Source organism: Rana temporaria, chromosome 3, assembly GCF_905171775.1.
Source record: "Rana temporaria chromosome 3, aRanTem1.1, whole genome shotgun sequence".
Classification (NCBI taxonomy): Eukaryota; Metazoa; Chordata; class Amphibia; order Anura; family Ranidae; genus Rana; species Rana temporaria.
This window is the reverse complement of record NC_053491.1, coordinates 146,754,242-146,774,100: the sequence shown is the minus strand read 5'-3', so window position 1 is coordinate 146,774,100 and position 19,859 is coordinate 146,754,242. Positions and strand designations below refer to the sequence as shown.

At 43.6% G+C, this 19,859-nt stretch overlaps 1 protein-coding gene across 3 annotated transcripts in view; it reads right to left on the bottom strand.

Annotated features, from left to right (window-relative positions):
• The window catches only part of GRAMD4 (GRAM domain containing 4), a 204,973-nt gene that overhangs the window by 49,658 nt on the left and 135,456 nt on the right, over positions 1–19,859 (bottom strand). For all 3 annotated transcript variants that reach the window (XM_040343640.1, XM_040343641.1, XM_040343642.1), the window contains one exon: positions 1,601–1,649. In XM_040343640.1, coding sequence (XP_040199574.1) covers positions 1,601–1,649 — 49 coding nt within the window. The remainder of the gene's footprint in view (positions 1–1,600; positions 1,650–19,859) is intronic.

The following is a 19,859-nucleotide window of genomic DNA, read 5'->3' as shown; positions in this document are numbered from 1 at the left end:
TGTAACTTAAATCACTTAAGTTACGTTGCGCTGCGGGGCTGTGGATTTGGCCATATGTTTATATATATATATATATATATATATATATATATATATATATATATATATATATATATATATATATATATATATATATATATGCGCGCAATGTGTATAGATCAGTAAAATAAAAAAATAAAAAAAAAATCTGTAGCCACGGATGCACACATGTCAATTTTTAAACATTAGCATTGCATTCTGGGAGCTAGAATTTTTTTCTTGCGTGTAGGCACAAATGGGTGCATTAATAAAAGTAGGGCCGAAACAACTAAATCGATTAATCGACAACTAATCGATTATGAAATTAATCGATTACAATTTTTATAATCGATTAATTGGTCAGTAACATAATGGGGTTAAAAAAACTAAAATTAGCCTTTTATAGTACAAAAAAAGTGAATCGCTCGTGTAAATATTACTTTCACTGTCCCACAGTTAAAAGAACCCCTTACAGTAGCGATTATTTGCTCTTTTTGTATTTATTTTTGTTTTTTTAACCCCATTATGTTACTAAACATCTCAGGCCTGGGTTCACACCTGTTTTTTGGTGCTTTTTGCAGAAACACACTACACTTCATTTACATGTTTTCCTATGGGACACGTTCACATCCATGATTTTTTTTTCAGCTGCTGCGTATTTGGAAAGGGCAAGGTCTTTTTAACGCAAAACGGTGCCATTTTTTTTTTTTGGTTCAATATACTTCAATGGAGAAGCTGCAGAAAAGCATGTAATGTGTTTTTGCGGCAATTTGTGTTTTGTAATCTGCCCAACAACAAATTGGCCCAAAAAAATGTAAAAATGCTAATTGTTTTTTTTTTTTAAGGCTATTATCCGATTAATCGAAACAATAATCGTCCAACTAATCGATCATGAAAATCATCATTAGTTGTAGCCCTAAATAAAAGCAAGATTTTTTGGCTAGGAGCACAACATCAGTGCTGTGTGTATGTACCATAAATGATTTGCAATTCTGTTCAGCCACTGTTTTCATCTTGCTAGGTAGTCTTGCTAGGTACTGTACCTGACCTAATTTTTCTCCACTGTAGTTAGAAGCAAAATGGCCTGGTCAGCAACTTGCCCAGACCTGTGGATCGAATAGTAAAGAAGCTGAAACTCAGGGATTAGAATAAAACCATTTCTAAACTACTCTTCTATTAGCAAAGTTTCATAAAACCGACAGCATTGTGTAATGCTGTATATCTTGATTGGCTTACAGTGCTATCTCTTCACCTTCATTAATGAATGCTGGTGTGCAGGTAATTACAGGAGGCCGACCTAAAGAAATTATGTACTGTTCTATATTTCTGTTCTACAACTACTAGTTTTCATGGCAAGCATCAATATGATAACAGTCTGTAATTTTCAAAGTGCCTGAAATAAAAACTGTGTACTGGTATTTTGAGAGTTTTTTTACAACCGGCTATGTCAAATAAAAAGTCACGTATAAATGAAGAAAAAATTAAAGGTTTCGTAATGGTTTTACAAGGTGTTTATATGGCAATATCTAAACTACAACTATGACAAAGAAAAAGTTCTGTAGGACTGAAATGTCAGACTTACTATAGGCTCTGATACTTGAGGCACAATGCTCCATTGAATTCTCCATCCCCTAAGTACAAAAAGGCAGACAAAGACAAAACATGAGAAATAAGCAACAAAATGGATACTATACTGTATGTTAAAATAACAAAACCTGCACGCAAAGTGAGGGACACAACATTACAGTAAGTGCCAAGTAACACTAAACTAAAGACAGAATTAACATGGGAATACAAAAAATGAATACAGATTACGAGATTTAAGAAACTGGTAATACTGCAGTTTTATTTTTACATTGAGAGCAACAAATATAGATACTGACCACTACTACAGGTTATGCACCCATTTCTAAGGCTTGCCATGGTTAAAATAAATAAAGTCAGGCTGCATTCACCCCTGAGCATCAAGTTTGAGAGTTTCAGGCGTTTTTGTACAGCGTTTTTCAAGCCAATCGAGAAAAAAAAAAAAAAAAAAACATTTGTTGCTAGGTTTTTCAGCTTTTCTTCCACTTTTATTTATTAGTGTTAACTTTCTTTTGTAAGAGGTTAAATGTTATGGTTATGGGCCAATTAATTTTATTTACATATATTGTTAGGTTAGGGGTTAATATTAAGGTTAGGATTAGTGTTAGGGATGAGGATTAGAATTAGGGGTTAATATGATTAGGGTTAGCACCTAGGGTTAAGTGTTATAATGGATAGGGTAATTTTATTTATATTTATTTTGCATTTATCATTTATGGTTATTCATGCATTTTATTTCATTTAATTACTGCATTTGAGCAGAAAAACACTCAGAAACACGCTAAAAACACAAAAAAAATTGTGAATCAAGGCTTTCCATTAAAACAAAAAAAAAATCTTCAAAAAACACACCAATTTGACCGATTCAAGCTACAAAAAAGCTCTACAAAATGTTTGAGCTTCAGTAGTATGGCTTCAGGCGACTTGTAGTAGAGATGTGAACCATCTACATAGTAGTTTTTTTTTTTCTCCTCCAGCATTTGAGCTTCAATGCCTCAGTAGGCTGATCGGAAAAAAATTATAGTTTCCCCCATCTGCACAAGCAAGGGGGATGGCGGCATACTCCCTGCTGTGCCACTGTACTCTGACAATGGGACTCCTCCGCTGTCAGAGTTCACTGATAAACAGCTTCAGCCACCGATTAAGAAATTTTTTCGAACATCTCTGGTTCTACAGAACTCAAACATAGTCTTTTGTCAAGTGGAAACAGCCCTAGATCGATCGATATTCGCCCAGTCCCTGCTGACTCGGCCAAAGTTAAATCCATCTATGGCCAGCTTAAGCCTGGAATTCTTGACCCCATGTATCCACTGTAAACAATTATTCAAAGGCAGGATCCCACCCTTATCCAATTCACAATATGCCAAGAAATGAGATGCAACAACAGTAATGCACTTTATTCATAAAGACATTTGCTCATTAGTCCAGAGCTTCATGGGTACACCTCAAAGTTTAAGTAATATGATCAGCTCTCTAATGCCAGCTTCACACCGAGGTGGTTTTCAGGCGTTTTAGCACTAGAAACAGCCTCTAAACACCTGAAAACCGCCTCCCATTCATTTCAGTTTGACTTTTTACACTGGGGCTTGCAGGACATTAGGAAAAGTCCTGCAAGCACATCTTTGGAACGGTTTGGGAGTACTCCCAAAACACCCTGCGCATTGAAATGAATAGACAGCATTTTCAAAGCGCCTGAAAAGGGTTTCAGAAGTGTAACCTTTTTTTCAGCCGCTAGATGGGGTTAAAAGTGCCCCGCTAATGGCTGAACAGCACTAAAGCACCTCTAGAACAAGCGGCACATTAGCGCCAACTTAGCCACGGCTCATAACTGCCACCAAGTAAAGCCAATTAGACATCAGACAGTTGGCTATGTAGATGCTCAAGGACCTTTCAAGTGTTTAAGGGTGGGATCGACTGGAAGGGTCCCTTTTTTACATCACCAGTGTTTCTGCTTTTACCAATACCATTGTCTCACTATCCCCACCCAGAAATAGCACTCTACAACTTGGCTAAGCTCTCAGAGCTTTTGTGGACTTCTGCTTCCTACTGAACATAAAAGTCTGCAGAGGGGTCCACCTAGTAAGCTATTGAAGAATAATGAAGGAAGAACAATTGAATAAAACCAGAAAATACTTATTTGGCAATATGGCTCTATGTAAGCAAACTTGATTAGTTGCTATGTGCGACCATCCTTTGCACATATATACTGTATAAAATAGTTCAGAAAGTGAAAATTTGATCTGCAGGAAAACATGTTGCACTTGCTGACCAGTTCATTGTCAGCCTTGGTGATGCTACTGTCAATTACCCAAAGGGCAGCTGTAGTGTACACAAAAACCCCTGCCATGAGTATTAAAGGCATGCACCAGCCACCTGAGGGTACCAACATTATTGTTAGATTAAAAAGCATGCACAAAAAAGCAGCCAAACCAATTGCCTGGTTGCAGCAAAAGGTTTCCATATTTGACTGGGGCATGCATCAGCAAGCTAGTAAAGCAAAAACATCACACAAAATTAAAAGGATAAGTTTACCTTCAAAAGAATAGAAATAAATGGATATTTTGTTTGCAGGTAAAAACCAAACAAAATGTGCATTTTTTTTTTCTTAGGAGCCCTTAAAGCATTTCACCCGCAATCAGCAGACCGCGGATGCAAAGTCAGACTACTGAATACTAGCAGTACAGCTTTTTTGCTCATACTGAAGTCCAGGAAGATCAATGAACTATAAGAGCGCTAACCATTGCCCTCGCAGTTCACTGAGAAATTCAAGCCGGTGGGGTTGGCTCCTCCGCTCACTGTCACAATTGGGGGGGGCGATCAGGTTGTGGTGCCAGCAGGTACTTTACCAACATGTACCAGGTAACACCCCGAATATGGGTGTAACATATTACTAAAGGTGAACTTACCCCTTTAAACCAGGGCTCTTAAAACTTTTTGAACAGGCAGTTTGCATTTTTTACACTTTAGGGGGGTTGGACTGTGGTCAGCAGGAGTAAAAAAAAATAAAAAATTACATAGTGCCCGTAGTCAGTAGGAGGAAGAATTGTGCCCTATAATAGGTATTTGTGATAGGAATCATGCCCTATCATTGGTATCACTGGGAGGACTAGTGCTTGATCATTGGTGTCAGTGGGAGGAATAGTGCCCCATTGTTGGTGTCAGTGGAAGGAAGAGTGCCCCATCATTTGTATCAGTGGAAGGAATACTGACCAATCATTGTAGCTGAAAGAAATAATGTTTCAACATTCATAGCAGTGGGATGAATAGCGCTTTATATCTGTGGGAGGAATCCCCAATTGCCACATAAAAACGCAGGCAAAGAGCTTCATCTGGCCCAAGGGCGGCAGTTTAGGGATCACTGCTTGAAACTAAAGTCTCCACACCAAGCCAATGCTATCCTGGAAACAACAATGGCTTTTAAACCATTTTTTAAAGGTTTTTATTTAGTTTGCGCAAATCAAAGTGTGTGTGTGTATATGTATATATGTGTGTGTGTGTATATGTATATATGTGTGTGTGTGTATATGTATATATATGTGTGTGTGTATATGTATATATATGTGTGTGTGTATATGTATATATATGTGTGTGTGTGTGTGTGTGTGTGTGTGTGTGTAATAATATATATATATATATATATATTAAAAAAAAAATAGGATTTTTATTACAGCTTACCTGTAAAATCCTTTTCTTGGAGTACATCATGGGACACAGAGCCTTAAGTATTTACTTAATGGGTAATAGGCCAACTTCAGGTGTTGACACTGGTAAACCCTAATTAAGGAAGTTTACTTCCTATATAACCCCTCCTTCCAGGAGCACATCAGTTTTTGTAGCAAAGCAATATGTCTATATCCCAAAAGAGGGGAGGGACCATGATGTACTCCAAGAAAAAGGATTTTACAGGTAAGCTGTAATAAAAATCCTATTTTCATTATCGTACATCATGGCATACAGAGCCTTAAATATTTACTTAACCACTTGAGATCCGCGCTATAGACGAAATACGTCCGCAGCGCGGCTCTCAAGTGCCAAGTGGCCGTTTAAACACGGCCTCTTATGTGCATTACCCGCGCGCGCCACTGGGTGGCGCGCGGCGGGTAAAAACTGTCCCGACGCATCGCCGAAGACCCGATGCGTGTACCGGGCGGCCGCGATGTCCGCCGGGTACACGCGATCGTCGGTGACACGGCGGTGACAGCAGGGACGTGGAGCTCTGTGTGTAAACACAGAGCTCCACGTCCTGTCAGGGAGAGAGGAGACCGATCTGTGTCTCTTGTACATAGAGACACAGCATCGGTCCCCTCCCCCAGTCACCCCCCTCCCCCCACACAGTTATAACACACCCAGGCTACACAGTTAACCCCTTCCTCACCCCCTAGTGTTAACCCCTTCACTGCCAGTCACATTTATACAGTAATTCGTGCATTTTTATAGCACTGATCGCTGTATAAATGTGAATGGCGCCAAATTTGTGTCAAAAGTGTCCGATACGTCCGCCGCAATATCCCAGTCCCAATAAAAATCGCAGATCGCCGCCATTACTAGTAAAAAAAAAAATAATAAAAAAAATCATAATTCTGTTCCCCATTTTGTAGGCGCTATAACTTTTGCGCAAACCAGTCGCTTATTGCGATTTTTTTTTTTTTTTTTTTTACAAAAATACGTCGAAAAATACGTATCGGCCTTAACTGAGAAAAAAAATAGTTTTTTTTAAAAAAAATTGGGATATTTATTATAGCAACAAGTAAAAAAAATATATATTTTTTTTAAATTGTTGCTCTATTTTTGTTTATAGCGCAAAAAATAAAAACCGCAGAGGTGATCAAATGCCACCAAAAGAAAGCTCTATTTGTGGGGAAAAAAGGACGCCAATTTTGTTTGGGAGCCACGTCGCACGACCGCGCAATTGTCAGTTAAAGCGACGCAGTGCCGGACGCTGAGATTTCGCCTGGGAACGAAGGGGGTTTATGTGCCCAGTAAGCAAGTGGTTAATCAGACGTCCCATAGCAATGCCACTTGAGGGGTGGGAGAAACAACCCGCAGGGTACACCCAGACTTGAGGATCTATACTGCTGCTTGCAGCACACTGCACCAAAGGAGATATCCTCATACCTCCTTACATCCACCTGATAAAATGTTGCGAATGTATGCACTGAAGACCAAGTTGCGGCCTTACAGATCTGAGCTATGGAAGCCTGATGATGCACTGCCCAATAAGCACTAACCAACCTGCTAGAATGCGCCTTAACGTGAAATAGGGGAATCTTGCCCCTTAAATCATAAGTTTGAATTATCACTTGCCGAATCCACTTAGCGACAGTGGATTTCGATGCTGCCTGTTCCTTCTTAGGACCCTCCGGCAAAATAAATAAATCATCAGTCTTACGAATCTGACCAGTTTTCTTTAAATAGATTATCACTGCTCTCACCACATCAAGACAATGTAGTGACCTTTCTTCCCTGGAACATGGTTTTGGAAAAAACAACGATGGCAGGACAATATCTTGATCCAGGTGAAAACCTGAAATTACTTTTGGCAAAAAGCCTGGACGAGGGCGCAACACCACTCTGTCTTCATAAAAAATTAAATACGGCTCTTTACAAGAAAGAGCAGCCAACTCTGAAACCCTCCTTGCTGAGGATATAGCAACCAAAAAGACCAACTTCCTTGTCAGCAGGACTAGAGGAATATGTTGTATAGGTTCAAATGGCTGTTTTTGTAACACAGACAAAACCAAGTTTAAGTCCCAAGGATTCAAGGGAGGTTTGATGGGCGGATTAAGCCGCGTTACCCCTTGTATAAAGCCTCGGACTAAAGAATGAGTAGCAAGTGGTCTTTGAAATAAGTCCAATAAAGCAGAGACTTGGCCTTTAATAGTACTTAAGGCCAACTTCATCTCTTCTCCTAATTGTAGAAAGGCAAGAATTCTGCCTATGATAAATATCCGAGGGTGCCAACCCTTGGATTCACACCAGGAAACACAAGCCTTCCAGACTCTATAGTATATAGTTCTGGAAGCTGGTTTTCTGGAATTGATCAGGGTGGAGATAACTGACCTGAAAAGCCCACCTTTCTTTAGAATGTGGGTTTCAATAGCCAAGGCGTTAAAGTTAGAGACCGTAAGGAAGGATGGAATATCGGTCCCTGAGAGAGCAGATCTGGCCGTAGTGGGAGGGACCATGGGCCCTCCACTGTCATCTTTAGGATTTCTGCATACCATGACCTTCTAGGCCATGCTGGTGCCACCAGAATTATTGGCTTTCTTTCCAGCTTGATTCTGCAAAGAAGTCGAGGCAGCAACTGAATGGGGGGGGGGATGCATATATCAGGGAGAACTGATCCCATGAGGTCACCAACGCATCCGTTCCGCATGCAAGTGGATCCCTTGTTCTGGCCACAAAGTTGACCAACTTCGTGTTGAATCTGGATGCTAGGAGATCTACGCCCGGAGTCCCCCATGTTTGGCAAACAGCCCGAAATATGTCGGGGTGAAGCGACCATTCCCCTGGGAATAACTGCTGGCAACTTAAGTAGTCCGCCTGCCAATTCTCTACTCCCAGAATTAAGAAAGGCAAGGAACTTGCCTTTCTGCCCAAGTTAGAATATGGTTCACCTCTCTGTGCTGAGAGATTCTTGGTGCCCCCTTGGTGATTGATATAGGCCACAGCTGTGGCACTGTCGTATTGAATCCTGACAGGGCAATTCCGTAGCCTGGAAGTCCAGGTCTTTAGAGCCAGACGTACTGCCCGAATCTCTAGGATATTGATAGGCAAGCTTCTTTTGGTTCTGGACAGTTGTCCCTTCTAGTACTGCTCCCCAGCCTGAGAGGCTGGCATCCTTCGTTACCACTTTCCAGATAACTGGTCTGAAGGATTTTCTGGGTTAGTAACCACCAAGTGAGGCTTTGGGCCACTCTTGGGGACATCCACATTGGCGAGTCTAAGTCTTGAATTGTGTTGTACCAAGCAGATATGATACGGTTTTTGTCTTGAATGGAACTGGGCATAAGGAACTGCTTTGAATGAAGCCACCATGGTTCCTAGTAACCTCATGCAGAGGTGAATGGAGGGATTGCCGTTTGACCTCACCCTCCGCACCAGTTCTCTTATGGAGTTGATCTTTGCTTGAGGCAAGATCACTTTTTCCTGGGCTGTGTCTATGATCAGACCCAAGTACTCGAGTCTTTTTAGCGGTATTAAGGAAGATTTCTCTAGGTTGAGAATCCAACCTAATGCTTTCAGATAGTTGGTTGTAGTACGTTTTGCTCCAAACGAGTCACTGATTGATCTACAAGTAATAAATCATCTAGGTACGTTATAATTATTATGCCCTGGGCACTTAACCTGGCTAGAGGTGGGACCAGCACTTTGGTGAACACCTGAGGCGATGTGGCTTGCTTGAAGGACAGGGCTACAAACTGGAAATGCTGTTCCAATTCGAACCGCAGAAACTTTTGATGAGCAGGAAATATAGGGACATGCAGGTATGCATCCCTGATGTCGATTGACGTGAGAAGTTTCCCTCCAAGAAGGATGGAAACTACTGATCTGATTGTCTCCATGCGAAAGGAGCCGGTCTTCAGGGATTGATTTAGCTTTCTTAGATCTAGAATGGGACTGACGTCTCCATTTGGTTTTGGTACCATGAAAAGATTTGAATAAAACCCCAGACCTTGCTCCTTTGTGGGGATCTGTATGATCACCTCTTGAGATATTAATCGGTCTAGTGCCTGAAACAGATTGTCTTTTCTCTGGATTTTTGGGCACGCTTGATCTTGGGAAACGAGACGGTGGAAAGTTCCGGAATTCCAGCTTGTATCCCAGCGTTACCGTGGAGATGACCCATGTGTCCTGAATTTCCTTTTTCCAGACTTCTGAAAAGTGCAGAAGTCTTCCCCCCACCTTGGTGAGGGGGGTTGCCTCTTCATGACGAGGCTTTAGGATTCTGTTTTGCAGATTTCCTACCCCAGGGCTTCTTTTGAGCCTGGGTCTGACCCCGAGGTCTTCCTCTAGAGTCTGGTGACGAAGGCCGTCGCCACTGCATAGAGGCGGAAGTCCTTGGTCCCGGGGAAAGAGCCTGTTTAAATGCAGGGCGTTTGTATTTTCTTTTGACGGGTAAAAGAGTGCTTTTGCCACTAGAAATTGTCTTGATATATTTATCCAAGTCTTCTCCAAAAAGTCACTCCCCATGGAAGTGGAACCCAGTTAGGAGGTTCTTACATGGGGTTTCAGCTGACCAATTTTTAAGCCACAGCATCCTGCGCATGTGTACAAGCATACGCATAAGGCGGGATGCCTGGTGAATAGAATCTTTAATGGCATCTATGGCAAAACATAATGTCTTTGGTAGTTCAGCCAAATCCCGAGCTTATTGCATAGGGAGTTCTCTAAGGGCCAATTTAAATTGGTCCTTTAGGGATTGGCAGACGCCTATCACAGCAACTGCGGGCTGAGTGACGGCACCTGCTATGGAAAAAGCAGATTTTAGCAGGGATTCCAGTTTGGGAAGCTGAAAAAAGGTTCATCTACCGCTGTCTCCTCTATTGAGGAATCATCGTTTTGTTTTTCTTCCTGATCAATTGAGGGTAACACCTCATCGTGAGTCCACTGTTCCCCTAGCAAAGCTGGAGTGGGGGAAGGGGACTTAGTACGTTTCTTATCCATCTGAATAGAGGATGCGATTAAAGCTGCTAATCTTTCTTCCAAACCCTGGAGGGAGGAGGAAAGGGCATCTTCAGTCACATATACAGGTGCTGAGATGTGAGGGGCAGGGGCAGCTGCACCATCAATTTGTTCCAATAGCTCACCCTGAGTTGCCATACTTCGTGATTCAGGCGAGGATGACAGCGTGGAAATACAGCTTGAGATCCCAATGCCTGGGTGTGAAATTTTTGCTTTCTTGGTTTTTGAGGTGTATTTTTTGGCAGGCATAGTCCTAAGTACAAAAACAGAGGCGCTATACAATTTGCACTTATTCGCTGAAATAGTCATGACCTATATCAAGTCGCTATACAATTTAGCATAGTGCTGGAAAAAGCGTGTCCTTCCTTTATCAGGAATGCTAGTGCAACCCATACGTGTCCCACAGCTCATGTGTCCCTGATGTTTCCTCCTCAGCAGCAGAGGAGAGACTGACACAGCTTCACAGCTTTCCTTTTGTTTGTTTCCAGCCTGCGTGTGTCTCGTGGACGTTTTCGCAGCACTGTGTTTCGGCCCCGCCCCCTCCGGAAAAAACCCTGCTTTTTTTTTTTTTTTTTAAGTGTTCCAGACCAGAACACGAGGGGGGGGGCAGAGACTGCAGTAAGGCACAGAGAAAAAAACAAACAGCCAGTCAATCATTGCAGCGATACATAGCGGGACCTCAGTGTCCCCCACGGTGGAGGGGGGGGGGGTGTAAAGTAAGGGGGGTGCAGCGCTGCTGTTCTCCTGGTCCCATCAGAGGGCTATTTTTACCTTGTAAGAATCTCCTCTCCACCTGCTGTACAAGCCAATGCACGGACTGAGCTCTAGTAAAGACGACAGAGTATGGCAAGTGCATAGACTCCCTCTAGTGGAAATTTTAAGGCATGACAGTCTCTTTTCCTTAAGGGAAGAAATACATAGACATTTAAAAATATCCAAGTCTCTTCCTTACCTGATCGTCACCGCAGGATTTTACTGAATTAACAATTCCAGTTTTCACCCATCACAGCGGGCTGTGTTTCGCCAAACCTTCAAGGACGGGGTTCCTGAAAAGGGTTTCACTGCCTTGGGCCATGTATAGCACCCCCTCAGGAGTTTTAGGTAATTTTACAAAGACCTAAACCCTGGATTTCTGGGGTCCAGCCCTACAAAGAGGCATTACAGGCAAAACCTTGTGCTTCGGATAAAAGGTCCCAGGTACCATCTATTTAGGCCTCAGTGGCAATGTGGTTGGATCTGGCTTCTTTTTATGGAGAAATTTAAATCCAGCATGGATCCCTCCTGGAGCGCTTCAGAGCACTTCTTCACTCGTAACCAACACTTTTAGACACTGGCGAAAAAACTGATGTGCTCCTGGAAGGAGGGGTTATATAGGGAGTAAACTTCCTTAATTAGGGTTTACCAGTGTCAACACCTGAAGGTGGCCCATTACTCATTAAGTAAATACTTAAGGCTCTGTGTCCCATGATGTATGATTATATATATATATATATATATATATATATATATATATATATATATATATATATATATATATATATATATATATATATATATATATATATATATATATATATATATATATATATATATATATATATATATATATATATATATATATATATATATATATTACTTTTATACACAAAGTAGCAATTTCCCATTAACAGTTTTTCAACAAACCTCCCATTATAAAAGTTTTTTACTACAACTCCATCGTTTTTCAACGTGGGCAGTATGGTGACAAGCTAAGACAATAGTAATGGCATTTCCGGTTCTATTCAAACATGTTCAATTCAAAAAAACGCATGAAGTCCTTGACATTCTCATTCTCTGGTTATAAATTCTAAAATATACCCAGATACGCAATCATTCATTCACACAAAAGGTTATGTATTGAGATGAATCATAGATACAGCCATCGCTCAAGCAGAGAAAAATAGTTGTCACCAACACCCAGCAGCGCACAGTCTTCTGGCTTAGCATGTAATATGCCAGCTTTAGACTGTAATTCTACTTAAGACAGGTATTTGTGGTAATCCAACCATGCTCGTGGGGCTTTCAAGACCATGCAGTGCATGTGCAAAAATTATAATTGTCTTCTCAGAAAGTCTCCAGCCCCTACTATTAGATAGATGATGTTCTCTGTATCAGAAATAGAAAAAAAAAAATATATTCACCTTGAACAAATCTTGCATTCAGAATCAGCCAATACTGGCCAATGAATTTGTCCTCGTCTTACCATTTAAAGGCAAAATGTGTCGTGCAACAGATAATATTTAATAATTATTCTCTTAAGAACCTTACTACTAGCAGATGATCTTAAAGTGTTACAAAAGTCCAAAAATTGTCTTAATTAAAATAACAGACATGTTATACTCACCTGCTCTGTACAATGGTATTTCACAGAGCGGCCTTGATCCAGAGCTGGGATAAGGGGTGGGCAGGAGAGGCGGCTGCCCTGGGCACTGTGGTATCGTGAGGTGCAGGGGCATAAGGATATGGGGGGGGCAGCAGTGGGTAAGAATTGTTCCAGGAGGGGGAAATGTGGGGAGGGTAGCTAGGAGTAGCGATTTGGGGGTAGGGGGTGGTTGTGTTGAGAGGAGGGATGGGGGGGGGAAGAGGGGGCTTTTTGCTGACACACCCATACATCATGGGGATGGGGGGGTGCAATTTAGCATGTTCGCCCTGGGCTCTAGATTAACCTTGTTCTGGCACTGCTTTGATCCTCCTCTTCTCGGGTCCCCCATCAGCGATCCTGGCTCCTCCTCTTTGTGTGTCCCCTCAGGAGGCCGCTTGCTATTGAGGCACAAAGTGCCTGCGTGCTCCCGAGTTGTGTGTCTGCACTCCATAAACTCACACAGGACTTAGCCCCGCGCCCTCACTGCACTTGATTGACAGCAGCAGGAGCCAAATGGCTCCTGCTGCTCCAATGCTGTGTGAAGAGGGGGAGGAGAGATGAACCATGCACAGCGCTTGATCTATTCTCCCCTCTTTCCCTTCACACAGGGAAGGAGGAGCCAATGTTTACCTTAACGCAAGGAATGAATTAAGGTAAAACATGTTTTTAGCTTGGTATCACTTGAATATCCCCCCTTTTTTTTTTATCAATGCTAACCTAACATGACAAAATCATGGTGGCCGTCGCAGCTGACCACCCTTTTAAAAACCCTGGATGCCGATGGTTTTAGTCCCAGGTTCACTAATGCGACCCTGCGATTTAGTGTCGGTTCCCACATCGCACACTGGTTCACACTGACATCTAAAAACCACTGGTGTCAATGTAAAGTTAATGACCCCTCCCCCCAAATCAGTTCACAGATTGCAGTGCAAACTATGAAATGGTACAGTAATCGGATTGCATGGGTGTGAACACCCATGCAATCTGATTTCAGTGCGGACCAAAAAAAAATTGGATTTTTTGTACTCGCCGTAAAATCCTTCTCTGTTGTCCATGGACAGAGAAAAGGATTTTACGGCGAGTACAAAAAAATCCCATTTACTCTTATCGTCCATGGACGGACAGAGCCTCTTCAAGTCTTGACAAGTGGGATGTCCCCAAGCAGTGTCAAAAAAGAGGGGTGGGAACACTATTGGTAAAAAAACACATAACTTCACCCCAAACAAGCAGAGCTCCTCAACGGAGGAGATGCAACTTTAAACAGCCGCTTGCAAAACCTTGCGGCCGAAGGAAGCATCCGAAAATGCAATCACATCAACCTTGTAAAATTTGGAAAAAGTGTGAACAGACAACCAAGTCGCAGCTTTGCACACCTGTGAGACAGACGCTTGATGTCGGAAAGCCCAAGAAGCACCAATTGCCCTGATCGAATGTGCCGTGACCGGAAAGTGTGGCGCCCGCCCCTTAAGAGCATAGGCCTGTGTGACAGTCTGTCTGATCCACCGAGAAATGGTAGCCGACGAGACCGCCAGGCCCTTTTGTGGACCGGACACTGACACAAAGCGAGTCAGACCTCCGAAACGGAGCCGTAGCCGACAGGTACACCCGCAGAGCGCGTACCACGTCTAAGCAATGTGGCGCAACCTCTTTAGGATGCGCCGGCCGAGGACACAAGGATGGAAGTACAATGTCTTAGTTAAGGTGAAATGCCGAAACCACCTTCGGAATAAAGGAAGATTGCGGACACAACACCGCCTTATCCTTATGGAGGACCAAGTATGGCGACTTGCAGAACAAGGCCGCCAGCTCAGAAACCCGTCTGACAGAAGTAATGGCCACCAAAAAGGCCACCTTCTGAGATAGTGTCAAGAGAGGGATCTCTCTGATGTCTTCAAAGGGAGGTTTCTGAAGAACCGAGAGCACCAGATTCAAATCCCAAGGGGGAAGAGGTGGTCTAAGAGGGGGAAGTATATGACGAACCCCCTGCACAAAGGTACCCACCAGAGAATGGGCCACCAAAGGCCGCTGAAAAGCCAGCGACTGTAAAGCAGCATGGAGTATGGGACCTTGAAACAGAAGGTCCTCCCACTTTGGCAGCCGCCAAGGCGCATCCGCCACCAGGCGCACGAGATCAGCGTACCAAGGACGCCAGGGCCAATCTGCAGACATTAGAATCCCCTCGGCCTCCACTCTGCGGAGCAGCCGAGGAAGTAGCTTCAACGGGGGAAAGGCATAAATTAGCCGATACTGACCTCACAGGGCTACCAACGCGTCTGCCCAAGGATCCCTGGACCTGGCCACGAACCTCGACCTTGCGGTTGAGACAAAAGGCCAGGAGATCCATGTCCGATGTGCCCTACCTCCTGCAAAGGAGTTGAAACACCTCTGGATGCAATGACCATTCTCCCTGGTCCAGCATCTGGTGACTCAGGTAGTCTGCCTGCCAGTTTTCTACGCCTAAAATGTAGTAGACTGCCGACACGCTTCTTTCCGCTCACCTTAGGATGTGAGCGACCTCGGATGCTGCAGCAAATTCCCCTCTGATGGTTGACATAAGCCACCGCCGTGGCATTGTCCGACTGGATCCTGATCGGGCGACCTTACAACCTCCTCGACCACGAGGAGAGGCATAGTCTGATCGCCCGAAGTTCCAGGACATTGATCGGGAGACAGGATTCCTCTACAGACCCCCCAGCCCGTGAGGCAGGCGTCCGTCGTAATCACCGTCCACTGGAAAGGAAGAAACGACTTCCCGCACTGAAGAGCCGGGGATCTCAGCCACCAATTCAGAGAGACCCTAACCAGGCGGCTGACCTGAATCTGGTGATCCAGAGACAATGGAGATTTGTTTCATTTGGACAGGATCTCCTTCTGCAACACTCGAGTGTGGAACTGGGAATACGGTACTGCCTCAAACAAGGTTACCATGAGGCCCAGAACTCGCATGCAAAAAAATCGGAGAGATGACCATTTGCGGGATGCCAACACTCTCACTGATGACTGAAGGGTCTGCAATTTCTCCAGGGGTAGAAAGACCCTTGCTTCCGAGGAGTCCAGAATCAACCCCAGATATTCCAAGCGTTGAGTCGGAACCGGGACCGACTTCCGAACTATTAATACCCACCCAAATTCTTGGAGGGTCTGGCTGGCTATAGACACATCCTCCTCCAATTCTGAGCCAGAAGCTGCTCTCAGAAGAAGATCAATAGTGCAGTGCTCCAGTGAAAATTAATTATGTCCATGAAAAATCAAATAATGCAGGGGTCAATGGCAGTCACACTTCCAACCAGATGTATAGGTAGAAAACGATTATCCACAGACAGCATCAAGGATAAGAAGCATCCAAAACTCAAGGTGTATATTGCATTCATCAGCAAGAGTGGAACCAAAAATGCAGAGAGGAAACCGCAATAGTGAAGCCCGTAGGTAGCCCTGTGCTAGCTGCTCTGTTTCAATACCATTGTTTTTAAGGTTAGCGCAGATATCAGTTCACCCCTTTTCTCAGAAGAAGATCGTCTAATTAGCCCACAATGGCAATGCCTCGCTGTCTCAGCAAAGCTAGGATCGGTGCGAGCACCTTAGTCAAAACTCTTTGTGCCAACGCCAGGCCAAAAGGAAGGGCCACAAACCGATAGTGGTCCTCCCTGATCATAAAGCGCAGAAACCTCGGGTGACTTCCGCAAATTGGGACAAAGTATGCGTCCTTGATGTCCAAGGACGCCAGAAAGTCCCCCGGATGGAGCACAGCTACCACCGAACGAATGGATTCCATGCGGAACTTCCTTACTTTCACAAAGGCATTTAGGGCCTTGAGGTCCAGGATTGGACAGACGCCGTCCTTCTTCGGGACCACAAACAGATTTGAATAAAATCCCTGAAACTTCTCGTCCTGCGGAATATTACCCCGTAACTTAGCAAATCCTGTACTGCCCCCAACAGGGCAGCCCGACGCCTTGTCATGCACCGACCCAAGTAAGGGGTCTTCTTCACAAGGAAGATCCTGATCCACATCTTCAGATAAAAACAGAATTGGGGACCTGAGCCGCAGCCAGGTCCTGGTCTGATTAATAGCATTCCCCAGGGGATAGCAGGGGGAGGGGGCGCTTTTTACCCCCCTTATGTCCGCACGCGGCTTCCACCCTGGCAACAAAAGTTTCCAGGACTGCCAACAAAGTGTCTATAGGAACCACAGCTGCAGGAGCACCAGCTGCCACCTTTGTCATGTTTGGGGAAGAAGAACCAGATGCTGACTTCATTACATAAGCTCCCCGGGCCCTAATCAGACCTGAATAAAAAAAAAACACCCTCCTGCTGCACTGACCGGGGGGTTACCCAGGGGACTCACCACCACAGGAGGAGACTGCACAGCTGCCCACCCTCAATACACAGTGTTGTGTGGGAGGAAGAAAAACTGCAAGGTAAATTTTGAGGCAATTCGTGAGGAGACCTGTGCTGCTCGCGTAGGAACCAGCACTAGAGGCTGAAGACTCAGCAATAGTAATATGCACCATAGTGCGGCCACAACAATAAAGCCACCAATGGGATTTTCAATAGTAACTGAAAATCGCCTAAAAAAATTGCGCTGGTGCTGCCAAAACACAGCATTTGAACAGGGAAAACCTAAAGAGGCTAAACAGTGGCCAAATCTCCTCTTTGAAAAAGACCCCAAGCATTAAAAAAAATGCAGGCCAGACGCACACAGTCCCCTCAGTAAGGCGCCCCCCCTGACAGCAGCAATGTAATGCAGCAGGGGGAAAAGGAGCAGGGAAGGGAGGATAGGAGGACCCCCGAATCCTAGGAACGCTCAGCTGTACCAACCCACTGAAGCAGGAGGGACTTTACTTACCCATCCATGTGAGGACTCACTGACGCATTCCAGACAGGCATACAACCGCATTGGAGGTAGCCGTCAGCCCGGTCCACTGTGAGTGAGACAACACCACAGCCCAGTCATATGTGGACCTCGGAGCAGAGCAGGAGTCATGGGGTAGTTTGTGGCAGACCCAGCCTCTTTGCAAAGGTGTGCACACGCTTGCTGGCCAGACTGAGAAGACTACAAGGATCTATATATCCAGCCTGTCGCTCAGCCGACAGTTGATAGAAGATTCTTTCAAGAAAAAAATAAAATACAATTTCCTCAGGGCGCTGGGCCCAAAGGGAGCCATACGTCCTTCTCCTTTGCTAGGCAGAATGAAACTGAGGCTGCATTCTGCAGGGAGGTGGGTTATGTCCGGAGGGACCGCCCCCTGGGCGGGGCTGTTCAACTCTGTTAAAACAACATGTATTTGAATATCTAACATGTTTCTGCCTAGTCCTCTCCTATAAACAGGAACATAACCCACTTGTCAAGACTTGAAGAGGTTGTGTCCGTCCATGGAGGATGAGAGAAAAACGCCCTGCACCATTTTGGTGTGAATTGCAATGCGATTTCAGCCAGTTTGTATGGCTGAATTTGCATCGCACAGACATCCCACATGTGATCTTCACAGCAATGTGGCGCATGTCATCGCACAAGTGTGAATCCAGCCTTAGTCCTTAAAGTCAATGACATGAAGTATGCCGATGAGGAGTAGTAAGAGAAAAAATCAAAAGTCCTGAACTGCATAATTCTTCCAAATCACTGACTTAGGACACTGAAGCCTCAATTTCAGCATAAGAGCCAAACAACAAAAAATTTCAGGAGAAGTCAGTGGTGGCCACCTTACTGTTTTTCAAAGGTAACTTGTGACAAAAAGAGGAACTGTTGTATATGCAATTATTTATTTGCAATTCTACCAAAAACATCCACTAATGGCATGATAAAAGCAGGTAAAATATGGGGTTAAGAATTCTGCCAAGAAGATGTACTAGCTCCAAAAGGAATGTGAAAAAAAAAATGAATATTGGAGAAAAATTCTCACAATTTAATGATGAAGGCCCTACAAGCTTGCAGTCCTCCATGGGTTTACCAGACAGTATGACAGCCTTGCCAAGCATCTATCATTAGGGTGCAAAGTCTCCATATTTTTTCAATGCATTTGCAAAATAAAACTGCAGATGAATAAAAAGACTGGTGAATCGGCAGCAGATTCTGCAACACACTACAACAGAAGACAGCTGAAGCAAGGAATCCCAATTCTGATGATAATTTATATTTAAATAACATTTTGGGTAAATCACAATATATAAATAGCAGCAGCAGTAAAAATGCACAAAAATAATAAATCTGAAAATAACTGATGGTAGCAATGGAAGTCATTTCTACACAAATCCCAGGATCATTGTTTACTGTGTAAATGTGTTTCGTATATTGTCTGGTACATGGCTCATTTGGTGAGGAGAAACGTAGGTATATCTCTGAGCAATCCACTCATGTTGCTACTAGAGCCATTTGCAATGTGATCACCCTTCCCTGCCAGAATACCCTGCCCTCATAAGCTTTATATGGCTGGCATGCTGCTTCTCTTTCAGTACTCGTGACTAAGCCTTTCCAATAGGATAAAAGACTTCAGGCCAATTTATATTTTATATGCCAAGCCGGTAACTGAATGCCTGTAAATTGTTTATAAGCAGGATCAGGGGGCCGTTTGTTTTTGTTTTTTTTGTTGAAGGTACAAGCTCCCAAAAGCTCACAACTTGGCAGGTCAGTGATTCAGAACAAGTATGAGCATTTCATGTATTTAAGTTTACCCTCAAAAACCAGCAAAGAACGCCAGCTTTGTTTTTTCTTTACCGACAGGTTCCCTTGAAAATATCTTAAACTCTTTAATAAACCAGAACAATGACCCATGTAGTAATATCTCTGCTTACCACCAGAAAAGTCACTTCTCTGGCATTTTACAGTTGCCCAGTTGACCGAACCAGTACCATGCATGATTCAGAAAAAGTTGTAAAATGGTGTCAAAACCCCAGATAATGAAACATTCACTTACAAGCCTGGCATAAAAATGCCTGGGTCTTACTCAATCCTAGACAAAAAGATGGTGTCAGCCCATACCCTTTGCAGAAATCTGCAGGCCCAATGATCTTAGGGAAGGAGGGTCAAAGTGTTACTAATCTTTTGTAGGGAGTGTGTAGGTATAGATACCCTGCTATACTCAAAAAGTTATACAATTGTCCCCCTAGGACTCTTTGGAATAACCAGCAAGTTTGATATAATATACACATTTTCCTGTGTATATATACACACACA